The sequence below is a fragment of the Sardina pilchardus genome, chromosome 6, assembly GCF_963854185.1.
Source record: "Sardina pilchardus chromosome 6, fSarPil1.1, whole genome shotgun sequence".
Taxonomy (NCBI): Eukaryota; Metazoa; Chordata; class Actinopteri; order Clupeiformes; family Clupeidae; genus Sardina; species Sardina pilchardus.
Window position 1 is genome coordinate 11,833,313 of NC_084999.1, and position 24,440 is coordinate 11,857,752.

The window sequence follows — 24,440 nt, forward strand, 5'->3', positions numbered from 1 at the left end:
TCAGGTATGGAGTCAACAACTTTTCAGGCTACTGCATGCTAACCCTGAACCTTAGCCACTATGCTACCACCGCCCGCCATAGCATTTTGAGCCTTTAATGATGCTTTTCAATCATCCCTAATCTCATGCTTAAAGCTTAATTCTTTCAAACTCCTTGAAAGATGTGCCAAAGATATATCTATTATGCCACACTTGGTAAATAACAAGGATCTTATTGCTTAATAAGCCTGTATGTGCTCTTTGCGAGTGATTCAATAATATTGTTCCGCAGATAATCTTTAATCTTTGCCCCTAAACTAAATGTGTTAACAGATTCAAGACCATTCTTTGTCTTTAGATGGAAATTCTTGGATTGGCAGTAGTGAGCTTGAACCGCAGGTTATCTTCTTGGTTGATGTTAAGGGGATGAGGCTTGTTGGATTATGATTTAAAAGCACATAAAGCTCAATAAGTATTCTGTCCCCTAGGATGACTTCATCCCAATTGTGGTTGATTGCCATGATATGCATCTCCACCTCTATCTTCACCAACTAAAAATGCCAGGGGGTTGCCAAACAGCCTGTGCTTGTAAGACCATTGTTTTTATATTTTCAATTTCATCCCTGTATTTGAATTTTTCATCTCAAATTGCTGAAATGGAATCGTGCAACTTTTTTGAGTCATTCTCTGAATTCTCAGTGCTGCACTTTAGACTTTGACATCGTGCAACTTTTTTTGAGTCATTTTCTGACATTCCCAGTGCTCCACTTCAGTGCTGCACTTTAGACTTCGACATCTGCCTTTGCATTTACTAATTTGGCAGGCACTTTCATCCAACGCGACTTGGAAAGAGGAATAACATTCAACAGTGCAGAGGACGCCTTAGGTAGGAATTACTGCTGCAATCAATCAATCTATTGTTTCATATTAGCAGCAGTACTGTACTATACTACTACTCTATAATCATTGCAAAGGTTAGCAGAAGGAGAAAGTAGAAGAAGAGGGTGGAGAGGGAAGTGCATGGTAAGTGTGTGTTAGGTGGGACTATCCTCCAACCACCCAAATGTCAGTGGGCTGTGAATAATGGACAGTAGAAATGTCTTTTCATGTCTTCATTATAGCCTCCTCTTCCACTGTGGCAATGATGGGGCGGTCTTCTTTATAGATAGACCTGCCTGTCAAGAACTTTTCTTTTTCATCACACTCAGCAAAGCTCTCTTTGTTTCCAGGGTCCTTCCATAAAAATTCTCCAAAGGTGCATTGTGGATCCAGTCATGTCCAAGTTCAAGTTGAAAGTATATTGTCATATACAGCAAGGAAAGCAAGTTTCTATGTGCAATGAAATTCCTTCATTGCTGCCCACACTAATGCCAAGATATTAAAGAGACAAATACATACAATACATACATAGATGTATACAACAAATACAATACAATAAGAGCAGTGACATGTATCAGGTATCAAGTATCTTATGTACAAAAAGTGTCGGATGAGCATGAGCAATGAATTCAATGAATGTTGTGCAAAAATGCGGGTGGGTGTAAGGGTACAGAAAGTGTTGGGGTGATCCATGGGTTCCTGTCAACTGTTCAGGAATCTGATGTTCTGCATTTCACACAACCTCCGGCTTGAGGGTAGGACTGTGAGCAGGCCATGTTGTGGGTGGGTGGGGTCTTTGAGCACCCTCTTGGCACCACTGTACACCTTTTTTAGGCAATGCAGACTGCAGAGAGTCTCAGTGCTTTTCATGCATTAACGCTATAGTTGTCTTACATTTCCTGAAATATAACTGCTGCTACAATGCTGCTACAATGGAGATTTTTTGTTTTTCAAAAGTGTGTCATTCTTTGGACAACCTTCAATGAGTCCACTGATCTGAGCCCCATCTCAGCTACACACTGTGCAAAGCTGCTTAAAAACTTCAGTGCACAAATGCCTCAACTGACTAAAGATATGTATTTATATTTGTCCATATAGAAATGACAGTGAATTGTAGATACAATAGTTGGAGGGGAAGGGTGATTGACAGCATGAATGTTTTTTTTTTATCCTGTCCTTTAACATTTTAGCTGTCTCTGCATGTCAATGCAGGTTTCCCCATCTCTTTCCTTAAAACATAGCATTTTTTTTTTTTTTTTTTTTTTTTTAAGTATATTTTTTGGGCTTTTATGCCTTTAATGATAGGACAGTAGAGAGAGACAGGAAGTGAGTGGGAGAGAGTGTCGGGGTGGGACCCGGAAAGGACCACGGGGCGGGAATCGAACCCGGGTCGCCGGCGTGCGGTGCAGGTGCCCCAGCCAGTCGCACCACGGCTGGGGCCAAACATAGCATATTTGTTGACTGTGTTGTGAGTGAGGAGGGCATTGCCCAGTGGTTATTTTGATGGTCAAGACACATCAAGACTTTTAGTGACACATCACTCCAAGTCACCAGGGATTGCTGTGTGTCATTTCATAGCCACGACGGCTTATGTTTGTTTGTGTGTACTTGTGTGTTCTGCAGAGACAGACACCCAAGGTCTAGTCCACGTGATGTTTGTTTGTCTGTCCATGTGGACAACCCATGTCTCAACAGGATACAGAAGGCGACATGTTTAAAAAGCAATTGCAGAATTAAGAGAAAACAAAAGATGAGAGAATGGTTCCCTGTCTGTCAGTTGGCAATGGTCACAGGATCAAGATAAAATGTTATATGATTTTATATTGATCAATAATAATAACTGAACCACATGTAGTTTTGTGCTTTGTACATTTATTACAGTTACAGTTACACAAATAAAATTTAGCTGTTTCTATCATGAGATGGTAATCTTCTAGTTGAATGGACAATGTAATATTAAGAATGGCCAATGCGGGGAGCTCTAATTCCTACTGTACATAGGAGGAGCAGTATATTATCTATCTACGGCTGGCTCTGTACATAATTTAGTTTGTCCTTGTCCTCAAATTGCTCCTATGGGTACTATGGTTCCATGTAGAGCAGCCTAGTGGAATCAGTATCTCTTGTTAGACATAATGTAACATTATAACTTAAATATTGCAAAATTGCCTGCATTCTTACGCTAGAAATATTTACTTTAGATGTCATGATTTCACAGTCACCCCCTTACAGACAACTCTAGCTAAAAGGATGGAGACCACACTGTCATAAACAGTGTGTTCTAAACACTGTGATGCATGGAATGGTAGCTGTGTTTGGAGCTCCATTCCTGTTGTAATGAACCCCGTGAGACGTCAATAACTTTTATTACACATGATATACAAATAAAAGATTATTTAATGCAAGGTATCTCTTCTGGTATTCTGTCCACTGATAACTTCAAACACATGTTTATGGTCATTTTGGGACTAGGTCATCAACCACCTAAAAGCAGAAGGGAATTTTTATTATATCACTTAATTCTCTGAGGAAATAATTGAAATGACAGAATTATCCTTCAATTTCTTTTATTCGTCCGTGCTTTCATGGAGCCTAAAGCTCAATGACAGTCACACAGCTATGTTTAATGGTTTTAATTTTGTAGCCTCCCAGACAATGGTAATGTGAGACAGCCAAATGCATCCCGCTGTGAGTGCCACTGTCATGTTAGCAGCACCAGATGTACAGTTGGGCTCATAAGTTTACGCACCCTGTCCATACATACATGCTAAAGTTGACTAAAAAGGAATAAAAAAAACATCATCTTTTGGAAAAGGAGCTTAATTAAGGTGACCAGATGTCCGAGACCAAAACGGGGGACATGATCCCAAAGAAGGGGGGGGGGGGGAACGGACATTTCAGTTTGACTATCAATCTGATTGAAATACAAGTATTATCTTCAAAAGACGGGGACATAGTTTTCTGAATATTCCCGGGGTAATAAAAAAACGGGGACTGTCCCCTGAAACCGGGGACGTCTGGTCACCCTAAGTTTAATGCCTTAATTAAAACAATGAAGAAAAATCCAACCTTTTAAGGACACCAATTTTCTTTATAAATTAATAATGTATGTATCGTAAATAAATAGATGTTCTTCCTTAAAATAAAGGGTCCATAAGTATATGTTAAATTCCCTTAGAGGCAGGCAGGTTTTTGTTTTCAAAGGACACGTATTTTATGGATCCAGGATACTATGCATCCTGATGAGGTTCCCTTGGCCTTTGGAATTAAAATAGCCCCACATCATCACCCTTCAGCATACCTATGAGGTACTTTCCATAAAATTATTTTTTTCAATGCAAATAAAGCCAGCTATTAGGCTAACTAAAATAAAAACATGGCAATCTCTAGGTGAAGGGCATGTGATGATGTGGGGCTATTTTAATTCCAAAGGCCAAAGGAGATTCATCAGGGTGCATAGTATCCGATGTATATATTTTGGCCCCTGTATTTTGAGGAAGAAGCTTGGTTTATTTACAATACGTTATTCATGCAGAAAGAACATTGGTGTCCTTAATATGAATAAATGGATATGTAGTATAATTTCTTTAAATGGTTTGGGGTTACTGTCTTCATGTACATCTGGGATTTCATTGAACTATGTTTGCTTTATTCTCTATACTCATCCTTATTGAAGCTCTCATGCTATGTGGGAGTGCTTGAGGATTTTAAGCTTCAAGTGGTATTTTATCCACAACTCTGAAGAAAGTGGAAGTTAAAATATCGCCTGACTCTTTGCCCTTACGTTCCAGTGGGAACGAGGGAAATTAACTGAGAGTAGAGTGTCTTTTCACTTGCCTTCCTGACATGGACCGTAGGCCTCAATCTGTCTTGCTGTCAAAGCGTCGGTGACCCCATGGCTTTCCAAGTACCTGTGGCGCCCTGTATGATTGATACATAATCTCGCACAGGTGTGTTTTCACTTTGATGTCAAACATGGCCATATATGAGCACGCAACCAGAAGTAACAGCTATCATCAGCAAGCATAGCAGGCTGTGCTCCAGTACACAACAATCTAATCCATTACAGCAGGGGGAAAAAACACTAAAGAGTCTGACGAGTGATTCTTTTTTCAGATTACTCTGGGAACAAAACAAAAAAAAACCTGTGTAGAACCAGCTCATGTGTGGTTGTCTTCCTGGAATTATTCATGTCCAGGATAGATGGGATTCCTCTGGAGTGCAGCATACAGTACAACGGCTCATTTCAATTCCCCCGTTCTCATTCATCATCACAGACGGAGTTTCACTTTAAATAATTCAGCCAACAAACATACTTGCCTTGTCTTGTTTCTTTCATCTTATGTTTCCTTATTTGTACAGTACAAATGTCTGTGAAATGTAAAAAAGGGTGGGATCGGAGGGGTCGTTGAGCCTGTAAATGGCAGATGCTTAGCATATAGATGTACAAGGTAGTTGGAACATTTGTTCAGTGCTGTAAGCCATTTGGCTAGGGTTGCATAACTACAAACAGCACTAGCTACAAAGCAATGACAGAGAGCTTCAGGCAGAAGCTACTGAAGTTCTCATGCAATGACATAGGATTAACAATACCATATAGAATTCCAATCAGATTTTGGGATTTGTTTTGGACAATCCTATTGGAATCCTATATAGGTTCCATTTTCTGATTGAAATCCTGAATTTAAGGACTTTTTGATAAGGGTGTAGCCTACTCTATTTGTTGATGATTCTTGTTGATAAACTTTATTCATATTTAGACCAAGGTCTTTTATGTTGGGAACACTGGGTTGGGACTGCTAATATGGAGGAAAAGATATTAATAGGGCACAGAGAGGATGAACAAATTGATCCATAAACATCTCATCCAAACACAGTGCTGGTTACGCTAATAATCTAGCATCAGTGTCTGTTGCTGTCTCAGAGCAGTTGAGCTGTGGCACACTTATTGTTTGCCTTGTCTGTGCAGACATTAAAAATGCATGATCTATATTTTCCAATGCAAAACTGTCTGAAAAATGCATTGCCAATTGGGTCAACGTCTCAACCTCATAGCCTATGCATGCGCACACACACACACACACACACACACACACACACACACACACACACACACACACACACACACACACACACACACACACACACACACACATGCAGGACTAAACACATGCATGAAAAGTAATAGGCTACATAATAAGCAGATGCATTTGAAGAATAGCCTAATGGACATTGTATAGCCTAGGCTCATACTTCCTAAAGAGATCTGTTCAGTGGCTGCAAACCGATTCTTCCTCCGAGACTTGATCATCACCTATTGATTTTTCATTACATGATGCACTTATTTAGTGTTTATAACTTTCTGGCTGATCCTGCCCAGGTCATTGGGCTGTCCCTCAGACGACTGAATGCCATGGGCGGATCGAGGGCAAGGGGAGGATATAGGATGTGTGGTATGCTCTTATTCTGCTGACTCAGATGTGGTAAACTACAGCCAACCACTCAGGAATCCTAACCTCCTTCCTGATCTACTTAGGATAATCGACAGTTGAAACATAGGCCTACGGTGTGTTTACAAAGCCAAGGTATGTTCCGAGACAAACAACTTTTACATGCTGACTGTCAGACTATCACAACATCTAGCCACTGAACCATTTTTACCGTTAGATGAGATTGGTTTTCAGCCAGAAGTCATAGGCCTAGGTTTAGCTTAAAGTTTGATTATGGACCTATGGACCAACAGGTTGACCTGAGGTAGCCTAGTCTACACAGAAAAACAGAGCAGAAAAGGTACGAAACCTCTACCTTTGTCGAATGTGCTTGTGGGAGTCAATTACGTGCACTTTTGGCTACTGCCAGTCAGAAACCAATGGTCCATCACTCCCACATCTCGGTTGCTGGAGGGAAAGGAGCATCTGACGGCTTATTAGCCTACTCCTACGCCCCGTCGACCTTCCACCTCAGTGGCCTATAGCCTATGGCTCGCTCGATCTGAGTTGGTAAGTGTGTCTCCAAAAGTCAGGTAAATCATATGAATGTGTAGTGTAAGAGTTTAGGAAAGGCATAATGGGGTTTACAGGTGTGAACTGTAGGCTATGGCAGATGTTGCTGAGGCTAATCAACGTGTGCTACGCATTCACGTGCGTGTCTGTCAGTAGGCTAAAACAATTATTTTGATGAATTATGTGAATTATCATGTTGGACAAAATTACTATCTGAGGACGTGAAACTTTGTAAACATGATAAATACTGTGATGTGACCCCCGGACCCTCCTCCAATAGGCTACGCGCAACATATGTTTTATTCAGGCCTTAGTTGTGTGCTGCTCCACTGTTAAGATCGTCAATGATTAATTCATTTCATTTGGATTTGTTGTGTGGTTGTGCCGCTCCTTAAGATGTCATGAGCACAGCAGAGAGCTTCCTGGCACGCGGCGCGCGGGAGGAAACCTGTTCATACTGCACAGCGGTGGAGCCGTTTCATGGAGAGACGCGCGCATCCTCGCACCATTCATTGCCACGGACACTCAGCAAGCGCAGAAAGAGCTGCTCTCTCTCTCTCGCGCGCGCGCTCTCTCTCGCTCTCTCTCCCTCCCTCCCCGATTGAAAGAAAAAGGTAGCGCGTGTCTTACAGAGAGTTGACAGTTAACATGAATCAGCTGCTTTCGTATAGGAGGAGAGGCATTTTATCAGCAACCTCCATCCCATTTGCCAAGGGCTGTGTGCCAGGGTGTGTATGGATATCTACAGCTTTCACAGACAACAGTGATTACACACATTTGAATCAGAGCCGTTGTCTCTGCCTGTCTATCGGAGTTGTCCAAGAGCCCACCCCTTCCAGCTTTCTCTCCAGTGGAAACGGACTCCTACCCCTGTGTCTGAAAGAGACGCCTCCTCCCTAGGTGAACAAACACATCCACACTCACTCACTCAAGCACACACATACACACACAAACACACACACACACACACACACGCACTGCGTGCATACACGCAGGCAGGCACGCACGCGCACACACACACACACACACACACACACACACACACACACACACACCCATTCTGTTCAGAGTGCACCACTCAGCGACCGCTCCACTCATTCAGCCTTGGCTCTAGATGCCTCTTGGCTGCTTTGCGCAGGAAAAGAGACAGAGAGGCTGGCTGTGACTTTTGCTCCTCCAGAGGGAATCAGGGGCGGCACGGCGCAGGCAGCATGCCCTCAAACTCACACACACACACACACACACACACACACACACACACAGACACACACATGGCTCACACACCAACAGCAGGATTTATAGCTCAGGAGTGCCGCTGAGCTAGAGCCCATGCCTGTGACTTGACCTGGCTGCTGAGGGAGTTCCTGCTTTTTGTCGTTCTGATTCTGGAGTGACTCCCCAACGCAGTGCTCCCCCGAGCACTTCCTCCAGCAGACGCTCAGGATTTCCGCAGCTTTCCTCCGACCTGAGGACATCACCTCCGAGACCTGCGAGCCCGCTGACCTCTTCAGCTGAGCGGACGATTGTGACGTTTTTTTTTGTTCTGGAAGTGGTTGGTATTTCTCTTTTTCTAACACTTTGTGACTAACGAAGCTCCGAGTTGGACTTGTGATAGTTGCTCACTCTAGACTGGATTTGCTCGTTCACTTGACTGGCATTCTCCATGATGGATGCTTGACCTCTCCAGGCAAGAAAACTGGTAGTGTCATTGTTGTCTTTATCTTCTTCCCAATGTTGTCAGATGTCTGCCAGAGAGAAGATAATCTTTTCCACACACAACTCATTCCCCTCTAGGAATAATGTTTGGAGACCATTTCTGTGGATAGTCTTCTCTCCCTGCCATTTCAGATTTGTGAAGGCTTTGGAGTTTCTCTCTCTGTCTCCCTCTCTCTTACTCTCACCCACCTCTCTCTCTTTCTCTTTCTCTCTCTCCCGCTCTCTCTCTAGTCAAAGAGCCTCTGGCTGTGTGTGCAGCAACAGCTGAGAGACATTACCCACAGATGCCCAGACCACGGCGGGAACTAAAGCTGATATGGAGATAACACACTCCTCCATTTGAGGTAATCTTATTTCATAAATGGGAGAGCTTGAGGGCAGTTGGTGACGCCACGTCTGTACATTATAGAGGTTATTAGTGTAAGGTTGATGTGTAAATCAGTGGCAGTGTTATATGCTCTGTTCAATCGCACCAGGGAAAGGTTGGCTTTAGGTTGTGTGTGTCTGTGTGTGTGTTTGTGTGTGTTTGTGTGTGTGTGTGTGTGTGTGTGTGTGTGTGTGTGTGGTGAATATTTGGTCTTACAAACTTATTGGCCAGACTAAAATTAGCTGGTCACAAAATGTCTGAATTAGTTTGTTTTTCACTTTTCTTGTTTGGACAGACTGACAACATGCCTTTAGATATGTGTAATTACCTTACATTTTGGATTATTTTTGTCCTGCTTGGAAAACAGTGTTTTAATTTCAGATAATGATTATATATGAAAAAAAACTGTCAATGTGCAGTGTTTAGTTTAGTTAAAGTAATTTCACGGCTGATTTGAAAATATATACTCTTCAGTAGATAAAAGTGGTTGGAACGAATCTGTTTTTAAATGCCTGGAGATATTCCTCCATCATTCCACAGGTTTTCGACATAAACAATGAACGTGTTTAATAGAACTCCACTTGTGATGTGCTGCATGCCTCTTCCTTTTAAGTGAGGTGTCAGACCCGTAATTTAGGCATCAGACAGACAACAAGTGGAATTCAATTCAAGCTTAGGGACGAGTGATTGACGCCCCCTCATGCATAGTGAATGGTGTTATTTGTGTATGTCTGTGTGTTTTTCTAGTCCAACCATCTGAATAATTAATTCCCGGGACCCTGTGGAGCCATGCATCTATCCTCTCGCACAGAAGGAGGGAGGCTGCCACTGCTACACCTCCTTGGTATCCTTCTGCTGGTCATGCTCTCCTGTGGGCCTCGGCTGAGCCTGTCCAAGTTCTCCCACCACCACCGGGAGCACCACCACCGCAGCCACCAGCACCACAGCCACCGCGACATCGTCCTGGCCGTGGTGCTGCCCCAGAACAACACCACGTACCCGTGGGCGTGGCCGCGAGTGGGCCCGGCGCTGGACCGCGCCATCCACCTCATCAACCGGGACCCCACGCTCCTGCCCGGCCGCAACCTGAGCCTGGAGTTCGCCAACAGCGAGGACCACCGCGGCATCTGCTCCGAGTCCGTGGCGCCGCTCATGGCTGTCGACCTCAAGTTCGCCTTCGACCCCTGGGCCTTCATCGGGCCGGGGTGCACCTACACTTCGTCGCCCGTCGGGATGTTTACCAAACACTGGGGGATCCCCATGGTGACCGCTGGCGCCCCTGCCGTCGGGTTCATCCTGGCAGACATGTACACCAGTATCACCAACACGGGTCCGACCCACACCAAGCTGGGGGAGTTCGGCCTCCACATCTGCCGCCATTTTGGGTGGCACCAGCACACCATAATTATGTTCAGCGACAATAAGTTGGGGGACCGTCCTTACTACTTTGCTGCTGAGGGCCTGTACACCAAACTACACGACGAGAACATCACTGCACAGGACCTAGTGTTTGAGGAGGACGCCGTGAACTACACAGAAATCATCTCTAGGATCCAGAATGAGGGTCGAGGTATGTGTCTCTTGTGTTTGCATTTTGGCATAAGTGTAGAAGGTTACGGTCACGGTTACGGTTATGTTACTTAGTAGACGCCTTTGTCCAAAGCGACATACAAACAAAAAACAATACAATAATTTAGCAGTGAACAAATTCAAAAAGTTGATCAGACTATAGTGTCGACTAAAGGTCGGTCAAAATGAGCTGTAAATGGTCCTGTCCTCACCTTGTTCGCTCCACTTATCCAGAGAGCTTATGTCCATATCAAATTCTCATCTTGCTTCTAGAATTTTGCTTAATGGCAGAAAGAAGCTATAGGCACAGGAAATAAAGTGATGACATTTGATTCTCTTGACAGGGATCTTACATTTTCAGTGTGGGCACAGTTGCTCAGGCATCCACTCTATTTCACCATTTTGTCCTCTATTGAGATTCTCTGAAAGCTGTGAAGCAGGAAGAACAGGTCTGCCTACATATCTCTCTCTTTTCACCAGCTTTCACCTCTGTCTGACTGTTTCGGGATGTTTAGAGAGGGTCAGTATCGGGTGTCAGCTCTAAATCCCCGTCCTCAGACATTGGCCAATTGATGTGGACTCACAAGGTTAGCTAATGCCACTCCACAGCGGCGAACCCCATGCCTGCATTCAATTCCAGGCATCTGAGACTGTGACAATGACAAAGGGGATGAGATTAAATAAAGAAATTGCACTATGAATTCACATCTGCGCTCATGCCTCTCCTGAAGGATGCCATCCACACTTTGTACCTGTGATGTGATGGGAGTTTGAGTTTGAGTTAGTTTTATTGTCGTCGTCAATCTCACATAGTTGCTTTAGACTTAGATGTCTTGTTTTTGGGTAAACTATAACCAGCCAGTTATAGTCTATAAACTATATAAATTATATAAATACATATAAATATAAGGTAAACTATAAGAAACCAGCCAGCTGATTCCAGTGTTTAGGTTCCTGTGCGTGGAGTCATGCAGTGCTTATAAATAACAGTTTTACCTCCGCGACTCTCCGGCCCCCCTGCCCTCTAACCCTGCATTTCTCTGTCTCTTACTCATCTCTGTTTACCGGGCAGACTTACTCACCGGTGTTTCACCACATGAGGGGATAAATAAATAACCCTGTGATTGGATACCTTAAGCCTCCTCTTGCATGGTTCCCACGTGGGTATAAAAACGTCCCCAGAAAGACATTCATTTACAGAGGTCAAAAGTCATGTCTTCCAAATAAGGGAACCGAGTGCAGCATATCAGATCTGTTGGCATTTCCTGTAAAACTGAATTTGTCATCGGTCCATTTTGCACAGTCTGTCGTTCAGTTTTATTGTGTGTCATTCGTCATGGCTGAGAGTTTTCTGTTAATGTGTAAACAGTACTACCTCTGTTGGGCGGATAATGGAATCCTTGTAGCACAATTCTGTGAAAATGTCCATATGATTTTTATGGTTTCACTCTTATGGCATGTTGAGATAAGGGACTTATGTTGTTATTTCAGATAAGAGTCAGGCTTGGTTCCTCAGGGCTCATGTATTCCCTATAGATTGGATCTCTTCATTAGACAAAGACTGTAGACTACAGCCTTGTGAATGTTCTACTTGACATTTTGTGTTCTCGTCATGTGGTCTGTTATTTCTGATTATGTCATACCAAGCTTAACCTTAAAAAGGATATAATTAACATAATATCAGGTGACATTGTTAAATGACCAGCTCACAGTTTTATTTACATCTCTCAATCCACAACTGACGTGAATTACTGGAAAGATGTTGGATTCCAAGAAAGACATAGTAATAAAGGATGACGACTCCAGTGAATTATGGGCAGAAAGCACTCAGAGAAACAATGGTCTTGTGAGGGAACAACGTTGTTTATAGCACAATGTGACCTATCTATAACCATAGTTCTACACACCCACCTTTTGTTAGGAGATGCCTGCTGGAGAGTGGAAGGTGTTTGTGATGGTTGTGAAGGAAACACCCCCCCCCCCCCACACACACACACACAGTTGTTAGCTTGCCATAACCTTTTACTTTGGACTTAGGTGTGCCACAATATGCCTTCTCCTCTTCAATCTCTTCAACGTTCTCTCATTGCCACCCCCTCCAGAGAGGTTCCTCCGTTTGTTGCCTTAAGGGAGCGAGAGGAATTAATATTAACGTTATACGCCATAGGCATAGACATGAGGGGTGAACAAACATAGCAGGGTGTGACTAAAGCTTTGCCCACACACTGTGCATCAGCCAAGCTCACGGGTGTCCCTGCTAGCACGCATGTGCAGCAGCTATAGTTACTACATGGCCAGTGTGGGATTTCATTTTGTATTTCAGTGTTTGTTACTATCTTTTCTCTATCTATGCTTCTCTCTACGATGCCAAGGAGCATGCACCCTGCAGCCTTGAAATGGTGCTTTCAATAAGGGAATTGGACCCCTGAAATGTCTCCAAGTTAAGGGTGTTAAGTCTTGCAGACTGTCACTACGCAATGACTTGCCTGATTGTGATGGAGAGGAGAATTTTCACTAGTTCCGAGTGAGAACCAGTCACATCAGTGCAATGACTCATGAATTGATTGAAGTGGAAGTATGATGTCTCTGACAGTCCTATTTACGTAGAAATAATTGGAGGATGACACTTTGAAAGTGGCTGTAGTTAGATGGAATCTAAGAGAAGGCACTTCACCAAATCAATGGGCTTACACTGGTTCATAATCTTGTTTATCTTGGTGATTTTCACTTGAGATGGAGGAGAATATTGTTAGCCTATGTCTAGATGGAGATGAAATCATTACGGTTTTCTCTCTATAGCGTACTGTGTGCATTACTGTGTGTAATTGTAATTCTTGCCTGTCTTTTATATCTCTTCACAGAGATTGTGTATTGGTTTGAAAAGTCAATTGCCTACATTATTTATTCAAAAGTGCTCAAATACATTTATGTCGACTGGAGGTAAAAAAAAAAACAGCACAGTAACCATGGTTGCCTTTATAGTTCAATACACTCTGTGTGACCTGCCTGTCAGCCAAAGCATCGGCCATAACTCAGATTAGGTAAAGCGTGAGCTAAATAAAGACTGTGTGAATGGCTAGCACCTGACCCCCCTGCCTTGTGTTTCCCCCATCCTTCCAACCCTCACACATTTCTCACGCCCGCCGCCGCAAATGCCAAGTTGATCATTTTTTCATTCTCCACTTTCAGATCATATTTTCATTTCTCTAAGCACAAGTGGTAGGCGACACGCCAAGGAGCCTACTGCACTAACCTAACTGATCTATAATGTTTAGTAGTGGACTGGCCCAACCCCAGGCAGTGGGCATGCTTCATCCTCAAACAGCAGTGGCAGCGTTCCATTTGTTCTGCATTTAAAGGGATATTCCGCCATTTTTGGAAATACGCTCATTTTCCACCTCCCCTCGAGCAAAACAATCGATATTTACCTTGTTCCCGTTCATCCAGCCATTCTGTGAGTCTGGCGATACAACTTTTAGCTTCAGCCTAGCATAGATCATTGAATCGGATTAGACCATTAGCTTCTCGCCTGCTAGCTTCATGTTTAAAAGTGAGTAAGATTTCTGGTAATTTTCCCATTTAAAACGTGTCTCCTCTCAAGTTAGAAAGTGCAATAAGACCAACTGAAAATGAAACCTGGCGTTTTTCTAGGCTGATTTGACATGGAACTACACTCTCATCTGGCGTAATAATCAAGGCAACTTGCAAACTACTGGCACTACTACTGCTTGTTGCCTATGGGGACTATTTTCAGATGCTGCGTACGATATCACTGCACCTATGGTACGTTTGCAAGTTGCCTTGATTATTACGCCAGATGAGAGTGTAGTTCCATGTCAAATCAGCCTAGAAAAGGTTTCATTTTCAGTTGGTCTTATTGCACTTTCTAACTTGAGAGGAGACACGTTTTAAATGGGAAAATTACCAGAAATCTTACTCACTTTTAAACATGAAGCTAGCAGGCGAGAAGCTAATGGTCTAATCCGATTCAATGATCTATGCTAGGCTGAAGCTAAAAGTTGTATCGCCAGACTCACAGAATGGCTGGATGAACGGGAACAAGGTAAATATCGATTGTTTTGCTCGAGGGGAGGTGGAAAATGAGCGTATTTCCAAAAATGGCGGAATATCCCTTTAAAAGGGTCCTCCCAATTTTCTCTACAAGCCTTGTGAAGTCTGCACTGATCGTGTCTGTACATCTGAATTGAACTGAGATAAACGTGCTGCGGCTGTCTTCAGCCAGTCCCACTGCCTATAATCAGGGCTGTTGATGGGCAGGACGCAGCAGGTGTCGGAGCATCCACCCGCCCGCCTGTTCGGAGTTGTAGCCCAGCATCGTCCTCGCTAATGAAAACTGGTCTCCCCGGATCACTGCCTTCGGCTCTCTCCCATCCCTCTCTTTTATCATTCCCGTCCGTCACACTGCCGTTTCTGTCGCGGCTGCTGTGTGGATGTCGGAGAGACGGGCACCAGGGAAGTAATCAGTCGGAGAGGAGTGCTCTCACGCGGGCAGACAGACACGCTGATCTTGTTTGCTGTTTTATGGCACAAGACGTCACGTTGCACACCTGCTGCTCTTCTTCACCCCTTGTTTGTCGTGTTCGGCGGAAGAGGGTGGGGGTGCGGGAGGCGGGTGTCATCGTGGAGGCTCCCTGCGAAAGCCTGGACCTGGACGGGTTTGGATCAGCTGTCTTCCAGAATCCCTCTAATTAGCAGGGGCCTTATTTGAAGACTGGACCTAATATGTGCCAAATCTCAAATGGCCTGTTGCTGTGTGAGAGGCACAGGAAGGGCAATTAGACAAGTAAGAGAAATGTATAAATTGTGGTGCGACAGCCTGAGATTGTGCTACTGTTATGTCCCTGCTAAAACAAAAACAAAGCTGACATCACACTCTTTGTCACTTCCAGAAAGTTACGGCGTGTGGTGCCACTAGGTTCGCCGGTCGCCATAGTTTCCAGACAAGAGATCACCCAAGCTGAACGAAACGCCACCCGCGAGGCCGCGCGGAATGCTGCATAGGTTGCCTCCCTCCGTCTTCCCCTTAACCCAGCCCATCTGGCCTCAGTTAAAAATTAATCTCGCTGTTTAAAAAAAAAAAAAAAAAAATTAAGGAGGTGGAAAATATAGGAATCGCTCAAGAGACACAGAAGATCCTGTCCTCTGAGCCAGGACAAACCCAGCTATGTCGGAATTGGAACATGGGCCTGCGCTGGCTGGAGTCCACCAGATACAAACCCGATCTGGGCCTTCCAGTGTGAGCTAAACTGCCACACAGCCAGCTTGCTGTGCCTGGGGTTTGATGTGCATGAGTGGACGTGGCCTCTATGTTTCTGAAGGCTGGACCTGCTTCCAATTATAACAAGAACATGACGAGAGCACTCGTGGAGGACTGTAGTATCCCTTTCGGATTGAAAGGGTCATAAAAGCCCGGCCAGGGTCAGAGCACTGTTTGTAGTTCCTGTTAAAAATGCGCCCTGGGCAGTGTCATCATAATTGGATATGACCGTGTGGATTATGCCATTTTTTGGTGTTATCTTTCTTAGTCTAAATATAAACTTGCATGCATGATATACTGTATATCTCATGCTCGCACTCCTTTGCATGCTTAAAACATTACATATGCTACAACTTGTAGTGATATGACATTTTTGCATTGCCATGGCTACTGGGGAAGGGGGTGGGGGTTTGACTTTTCTACTTGCAAATCAATTGCAAATTAGGTTTACTGATTTGTACTCTGGAGAAGAAAAATCAAGTCTGGTGGTTTTGAACATTAGATGAAGGTCCAGTCGGTCTGCACACCCCCAGGAGAGAGGGGAGGCACATCTGGCCAATCCACAGTAATGGGAGTTAGCTCATGACGATATTACAAAACAGCCCGATTTGAGATCATGAGTAATTCTAGACAGTGATAATTATATGGTCACATGTGACGCATACACACACACACACACACACACACACACACACACACACACACACACACACACACACACACACACACACACACACACACACACACACACACACACATACACACACACACACACACACACACAAACACAAACACACGGCACCCATGGAAAAAAGGTCAGTGATCCTTCCCTGATCTTCCTCTTTTGTTTATGAGTGAGAGACGGGTCTATTGTGACATTATACTGTAGTGTAGTGTATATCAACCCATATTCAGGCCTGCTCATACCTGAACCACTAAAGCAATCTTATTATTGTCTGAAAGATATTTTCTTAATTTATACTGATTAATTGTCCATTTGTGTACTTTTGTCCAAACTGCTGCCAGTTTCGGTGGCTACAAAATGCTGTTGCCATTCTTAATAAGAAATTCTTGTACTAAAATAATATTTTCTCATATTTTGCTCTGCTTTTCCAGTCAATATACAGTATGTCCCTCTGTATTAATAAATTAGACATTAGAAAATGTATTAACTGTTTAAAAATTGGATTAACCCAATCAACAGCTTAATATCAGTTAGATCAGGTGCTGAATCCTTCTCGTGATACTGTACCATTTTAAAGTAAAGGATGGCACTCAACAGTACCTCTTAAGCTTTTTAAATTTCCCCACAGGCATGGGAACGGACATTAAGCATGCCTGTCTGTGTCAAAGGCGAAATCGCCAGTGCATGCTGAAGAAGCTTCTCTGGCCTGAAATGTCTGTGGCGCATTTTTAGAACGTTTTTATAGTACTGTTGAGTGCTGTCCTTGATTCATAAAGTGTAGAAAATAAATTTGAATATTAATCACAGCATTCGCCAAGCATTTTAGACAAGAAACGATAGCGCATCCTGTAACATGTTCAGGAACAATTAAAAAGCACACAATGCCCACTCAACCCATAGGAAACCACCCCTTTACTTTTTTGAGCTCAGGTCAAAAACCGTTTGCTGTGTACATGAGGAAAGTCTGGTAACACTTTACTTGAAGGTATCAACATAAGAGGGACATGACACTGTAAGGAACACATGAACCCTAACCCGAACTTGTCATGACAAAAATTAAATAACACTTAGTGACAGATAAGTGATAATAAGTGTTATGTCATAAACGTTTATGACTTGTTTATAATGTATATGACACATTAATGACAGTGTCATGTCACTTTAATGTAGCCTAAAGTGTAGCCTAACCGAAAGTTCTCTGAGTTTTTATTGTTACATGTCCCTGTGAACCAAACATTTTTATTACAAAAGAATAACTGAACCATTTTCAAGTCTGCCCATAGCAACATTTAGCTGGTGCAGAACTGATGTTATGTTATGGTTAGTGATGATGTTCAGTAACAAGTTTACATCCTGAATTTTAGATTAGATTAGATTAGATTAGATTAGATCAGATTAGATTCAACTTTATTGTCATTGTGCAGAGTACAAAGACAACGAAAAGCAGTTTGCATTTAAACAGAAGAGCAAAAAAGCGTCTAACCAAAGTGCAAAAAGCTTGAATCTTAACAGATGATCTCTGTGGGAGGACTGTCAGAGTAAAGTGATATCGTTTTCTTTGCCATCTTTTTTCTTTATTCTCTCCACGAAGATGAAGCTTGATTATCTATTAGTGCAGCATGGGCACATGTCAGGCCCTTGCTCCAGCCTCTGAACTTTTATGACTGGGTACGCCTCCTCACTGTGTGCCCTTGTCTCTGGCCTTTCCTTGCCCAGGTTGTTTCAGACCCTTGTTAGCACGAGGAGGGGATCGGTTTTGGGCTTATTTCCAGGCTTTTGCCGCTTGTTTCCTGCCCGGGCCATTAGAACTGAAACAATAGTGTTGGGCAGGAAGCCAGAAGGGCTGGAATGTCATCACGCCCCTGGAGATTTCCTCAGAGGAGCATGGCCTCGGTGCCAGAGTGGGTCGGCCAACACCCCTCAGTATCTCTCCCCCCCCTCTCTCTCTCTCTCTCTCTCTCTCTCTCTCTCTCTCCCCCTCTCTCTCTCTCTCACTATATATACATATATATACATCTATATGTACCGTAATTTCCCGACTATTAGCCGCGGCGTATACATTGATTTTGCTAAATTTATTCAGCTATGAGGTTAATAGAGGGGGGCAGTTAATATGGTTTTGTTTCTTTTAGCTTGCATAAAACACTGTTCTGCGGCTTATACCCAATGTGGCTTATATGCAGGAAATTACTGTATATAGTATATATACTGTGGGGAGGACATGTATTTGATACCATGCTAAACTTGCCTAAAAGGAGGAATATATAAGATCATCATTTGACAATCGATCTTAATGCCTTAATTCAAAAAGTAAGTAAAAATGAAACCGCTAAGGACACCAATTTTCTTTGTGATTGAAGAATGTATCGTAAATAAATACATTTTCTTCCTTAAATGCTAAGGGGCATAAGTATTGGACCCCTATGTTAAATTCCCATAGCAGCAGGAGGATTCTTTATACAGTATGTTTTTATTTTTAAAGGCCATTTATTTCATGGATCCAGGATATTATGCATCCTGATAAAGTTCCCTTGGCCTTTGGAATTAAAATAGCCCCACATCATCACATACCCTTCATGGCATGGTGTTTTTTCCAGTAGGCCTAGGCCTATTAGCCTGTTTGATTTGCATTGAGCTCAATGAGCATCAAACAGGCTAATAGGCCTACTGAAAAAAACATCATGCTAATCTCTAGCTATGGTGAAGGGTATGTGATGATGTGGGGCTATTTTAATTCCAGCATTTCCTCTGTATCTCTCTCTCTCTCACTGACACACACACACACACACACACACACACACACACACACACTGCAGCGACACTACAGGGAGTGGTACTGTTGCAAGTCATTGGGAGTTCTTCTGCTTGCGAGTGTGTTGGTTTTTCATTCACATCATCACTTTCTGATTCCTTTCTGGTCCCGTGTGTACTCTTTGTTCTTGGGGAGGATTTCCCCCCATCTATTTAAGTTTTTTTCTGTCAGCTCCATGCAGTGTGTCTGTCTCTTTCTCTTTCTCTATTAGGAGAGGGCTGACATGTGACTTTTCCTGACTATTTCCCTCTCATTCCTTCTCTTCCTCCATACTTATGTATTCTGAGAAACAATCTAGATCTAAAAGCCCCTTTGAGATTTAGGGCTGAATGACATTGTCGCTTAGAATTCAGATTTGTTTTGCTCAGAATTCAGGTCACGGTTTCTCATGACTTTATATCAGGGATTCTTGATTGTGAAATTCTGGGCCAACAACATCGATGTTTAAAATTACAATTTGGCCAATAACTGATACCAATGTTTTCTATTTGTTTGTTTACTTAGTTGTTATTGTCAATTATGATATTAATAATAGGCAATTTACAGAAATAAACATTTCCGTGGCAAAAGAATAGATGAACCATTTCCAAGTCTGCCCATAACACAAACATTTAGCATTTAGCTAGCTAGCTAGATGATGATGCGATACAGCAGACTGGCCAGAATGTCATATTTGTTGATAGGCCAATACCAGCAAACAGTGTCTATACTGTATGGGCCATTGCTTGTTTGGATGCATCCCTAATAATCACACTCATTTTACTTGATAGGCTACAGTAGGAAATTCAAGAAGATGCCATATATGCATTTAGGAGAAAAGAAAGCGAAGGCTCTTGCTTATGCAATAGCTTCAATAATCTGATTTTGATCATAAAACAGTATTATTCTGTGCTAGGTTAGGTAGACCTCGAAGGCGAAGCCAAATCTGACATTTGAATTGGAAGCAACTTGATTGCTGAATTGACTAAAAAGGAAACCTGACCTTTTAGGAAAAGCTCAGCTTTCTTTATATCCTGCAATCAGAGGGGTTAAGTGTTAAGTGGATTTTGACTGCTGTCACAGACATAGCCTATTCTTCAAATCAAGTTCAGAAGCTATCCACTCCAATTAAAACCCTGCCATCATGTCTTGACTGACAGCTGTGATAATACGTTATAAATGGGGGGGGGGGAAAGGCATTGTACTCATTCTACTCAAAAAGCACTGAATTTGTCCATTTCATTTGGGGAGTTCCGGGGGTGGTTGCAATCTGAACAATAGCACCGGCTTGTGCTTTTACTGTTTTCCCCTTTTCCCAGAAAAACCTCGGCAGAAGGTACGGACAGCAGGGCTGTTAAAATATAGATCCAAGGGTAAATAAATCTGCTCAGTGCCCTTATTTACAAACACAAAGCCCTTCCCTGGATCTGTTGCTGTTGCATAAAATGTAACCCCTTCTAGGTGTGCATTACCAGGCACACGTTACATGAAAATAGTAAACATTAAATAATGGCGCTAACAGGATCCTAAGCTCTCAGCGGTGGTGTGATGAGCTGGCTGAAAATATTCCGGATACCAGTAGGGTAGCAGTTTAACAAGAGAAATCCAATAATTAAATATTAGCGCGGTGCCTCCACTGTAAGAGTTACTACACTCACCTTATCGCTCGTGTATGACGTAAAGTTACAGAACAAACTATATGAAATGGGAAAGTGTTCATTGAACTAATGGTGAAGTAAGAAATATTAACGGAAAATCGACAGCAAACCTCCTGAAGGGAAGGAAAGTGCTGTATCTTTGTTGGGTTTGGGTCTAGTGACGCCCTTGGCACAGGAGCAGGGGTGTAAAACATAAGGCCCGGGGGAGGATCACGCCCTGCGGCAGGTTTTGTACAGGTGTTTTGGGTATGAGGGGAAGATAAGGAAGAAAAGTTAATCTCATCCAGTTGTCTTCAGTGATTTGCAATAAACAATGTCTATGATAAGTTGATTAAACCTAGCACTACAAACCATCCTCAGGAGGGAGAGGCCAAAAAAACGGACATGGAAATAGAGTGTTTCAAGATAAATAATAAAAAAAGAGCAGGATATGATAGCGCAGTAGATTATTTGTACTTGCGGGTATACTGAAGGAGTATATAATCAAACAACATTGATACTAGTGCAGAGAAATAGTTAAGGTAAGAAAAGGTCATTTATTTACAGTATGTAACGATAATGACCATGACAGAGACGCCCCACACATATTCTGCTTTCAACAAATCCGGCTTAATATGAGTTTGTCACCCCTCGTATAGGGGGTACGTATGTAGGGGTCATAGACCATAGATTAAACCAGGTCACACCAGAACATGTGAACTCTTGACGTGACCACTTCTGTGTCGAAGAGTTTTACATGAGTCTACTTTTTCTCTGTCAAAAGGTTGATGGGTTAACCGTTAGAAGATGGTGAGAAGATTGGGCCTCTGTTGTTGACCAAGCAATCAAGAGTACAAAGCATATTTACACACGCAGGTTTATGAAGGCGTGTGTGTTGTGTCCTTGCCAGCAGCTGAACTTTCGACCTGGTTCTGGTGACAGGTTTCTGTCGGCTTATGTTGACAGGTTTCTAGTTATGCCTATATTGATCTGATGCATGTGGTATTTAGAGTATAGCAAGTGGACATAAACACACACTGGGTTTGATGACAGCTGAAATAAAAGTGTTTCAAAATGGTTTTATGGTACCAATGTGTACAAGGCACTTTAGTGGTTTTAGACATTAATGAGCCACTTCATGTTGGGAATTTAGTCCACGGATATGAACAGATAAGCATATAGTATAGAAGTGAGTCCTTATCTATCCCGATAGGGAATATAGTGGACATAGAATCGTGAGACATTTTGTTTTCTATAATATAATCTATAATGGATATCTATATAATGGATGTAAAGTAAATTTAGTGATTGTGACTTACGTAGTAAGTAATAAACCAAAAAATATACCAGAAATATATCACCTTTTGAAGATAAGGAGAAACATGATGAAATGATACAGTATGGTAGCCTGTGCCGTTAATGTCCTTGATTGGTTGACAGTTTGACAGTTTGGTAGCTGCTTAAAGCAAAAACTAAGAAGAACGGAATGCTTCTGATGCTGTTCACACAGAGGCAAGGGCAACTAAGACTGCCAATCAATAGAGGGAGCAACCGGCTGGCTCATGGAGCAGTTGTTGTAAACGTCATACTCTAATGTTGTCATGGTGTCATCGTCTTCACTGCCAGAGTGGAAACTAAAGTAATTGTAAATCCAGCCATTATGCTCCAATCTCTCTGTCCTCGAGGTGAATAGAGTCTAGTGACTATCGATTGGGAAACTTTTCCAACACTTGCATCGCAATGGGCACCAACTTTTGAAATCATTGGGCCATGTGGGTCTACTCTACCTTTGCTGTGAATACATTTCTGAATTTTTCCAACTGCATTTTTTGACATTTGCAGGTGACGTTGCTTCTGTTTATCACAATACGTTTCAGTTTTGTCTTCCCAGCTCATCACTGATTGGTCTGACATTTTTCTTGTCTGAGGGAAACGGTTATGAGCTATGGTGCTCCAGACTAGATCTCCCTGAAAGAAGCTCTTGGTGGGTGGGCTAGGCTACCAATCTCCCCCTGTTGCCTGAATGTGCTCCACTGTTGTTACTACCATAATTTCCAGACTATTAGCCGTGGCTTATAAAAAAAAAATTGCAACATTTCTTCAGCTATGAGGTTAATACACGGGGGCCGTTAATATAGTATTAATATGGTTTTGTTTCTTTTAACTTGCATAAAACACTGTCCTGCGGCTTACGTACTGTATACACAATGCGGCTAATAAACAGGATATTACTATAGTCCTGTAGCTCAACCAACCAGCCTACCATTTGAATACGTTGGAAAGACCAGTATTTTCACACTTAATCCCTCTGCCACACCATTGCTCAACAGTAAGTCTGAGAAGTGGCCTTTGGTTATTGCTCTGCGCTGCTCAGTGCAAATGAGGGGCTCTCAATGGGGGCCAAGCTGCACTGAGCAGCTCCATGGCGTTATCATCACCGCCAGTGATTAGATCAGGGTTAATGGAGCCTGTCGGAGCCGATTGAGAACACCGAGTCCCGCTTGCTTTCGTCGTCATATCACCGTGTCTTTATTTTAGGCGTCGGTCGCCTGACTGTCCCTTACATCCACTTGTTCTTTGTGCCTCTTTTAATTTCTTGTTGTTCCTGTCTCATTCCCCCTAATTGTTTTGCTCGCAATTTAGGCCCATTTCTCATTTCATCTTTCTAATTTCTCTCTCTCTTTCTCTCAAATCCCTCCATCAATCTCTCTCTCTCTCTCGCTGTATCTACAGTATATCTTATCATGTATATATTGCTCTTTCTATCACGTTCATCACCTGAGGCTCACAATTAGTCTCATTATTCACTTCAGCATGTGTCTCCTTGTCAACATAATAATCAGCCTTGCTTAACACCCATTCTCATCTTGGGTCTAAATGCGAGGCTGAAATTGGCCTCACATCAATCTTGATGCATATTTAACACTGTGTTGTTTACAGTAAACAGTCTGGTGAGCTGTGGAGGTGTTCAGTTGAGCCAATTATCAGGCGCTCGCTAGTGAGTCGTCAGCTCTATTCTATTTTCAGCCCTTCTTCTTATTTCTGTTCTCCCATTTCTCTCTTAGCTCCGTTCCAATGCAGACTACCATTCCTAAATCCTAACATTAAAGAAATGAACATGTGTATAGCTCTTGGGGGCATGACATTTTTCTCTTTTTTATGTGTACCGATGCTTCTTTTTAGACTCCTTTCTCTCGGTATTTCTCCTTCTGACTGATTGCATGAACATCTCCTATTTTTTTTTTACGCTATTGTGTGTGTTGATGGATCACCAATCAGTCTTTAGCAAACCCCTGTGTCTGTGTATCCTTTCTCTCACTTTGGACAGAGCACCCATTCCAGGTCAGGACTGGATTGTGAAATGAGCTTAATATGTGAAATGAAACACCTGCATCTATACAGGAGAACTGCGTATCCTATAACCACATGGGAACATTTCACAACTTCCTGCAGAAAAAGAACATGCACTGATTTCTTCACCATAAGACATTGCAGTCATATTTTTTGGCCTTTCAAATTATTTGAATTAGCAAAATG

General features: G+C 42.7%; 1 protein-coding gene across 2 annotated transcripts in view; it reads left to right on the forward strand.

The window, feature by feature from the left end:
• Nucleotides 1-8,037: 8,037 nt before the first annotated feature.
• Nucleotides 8,038-24,440, forward strand: part of npr1b (natriuretic peptide receptor 1b) — a 54,287-nt gene continuing 37,884 nt past the window's right edge. For both annotated transcript variants that reach the window (XR_009939640.1, XM_062538444.1), the window contains exons 1-3: nt 8,038-8,412; nt 8,808-8,920; nt 9,691-10,513. Coding sequence is in view for 1 of the 2 variants with exons in the window: in XM_062538444.1 (XP_062394428.1) it covers nt 9,733-10,513 (781 nt within the window). In the remaining variant the exon portion in view is untranslated. The remainder of the gene's footprint in view (nt 8,413-8,807; nt 8,921-9,690; nt 10,514-24,440) is intronic.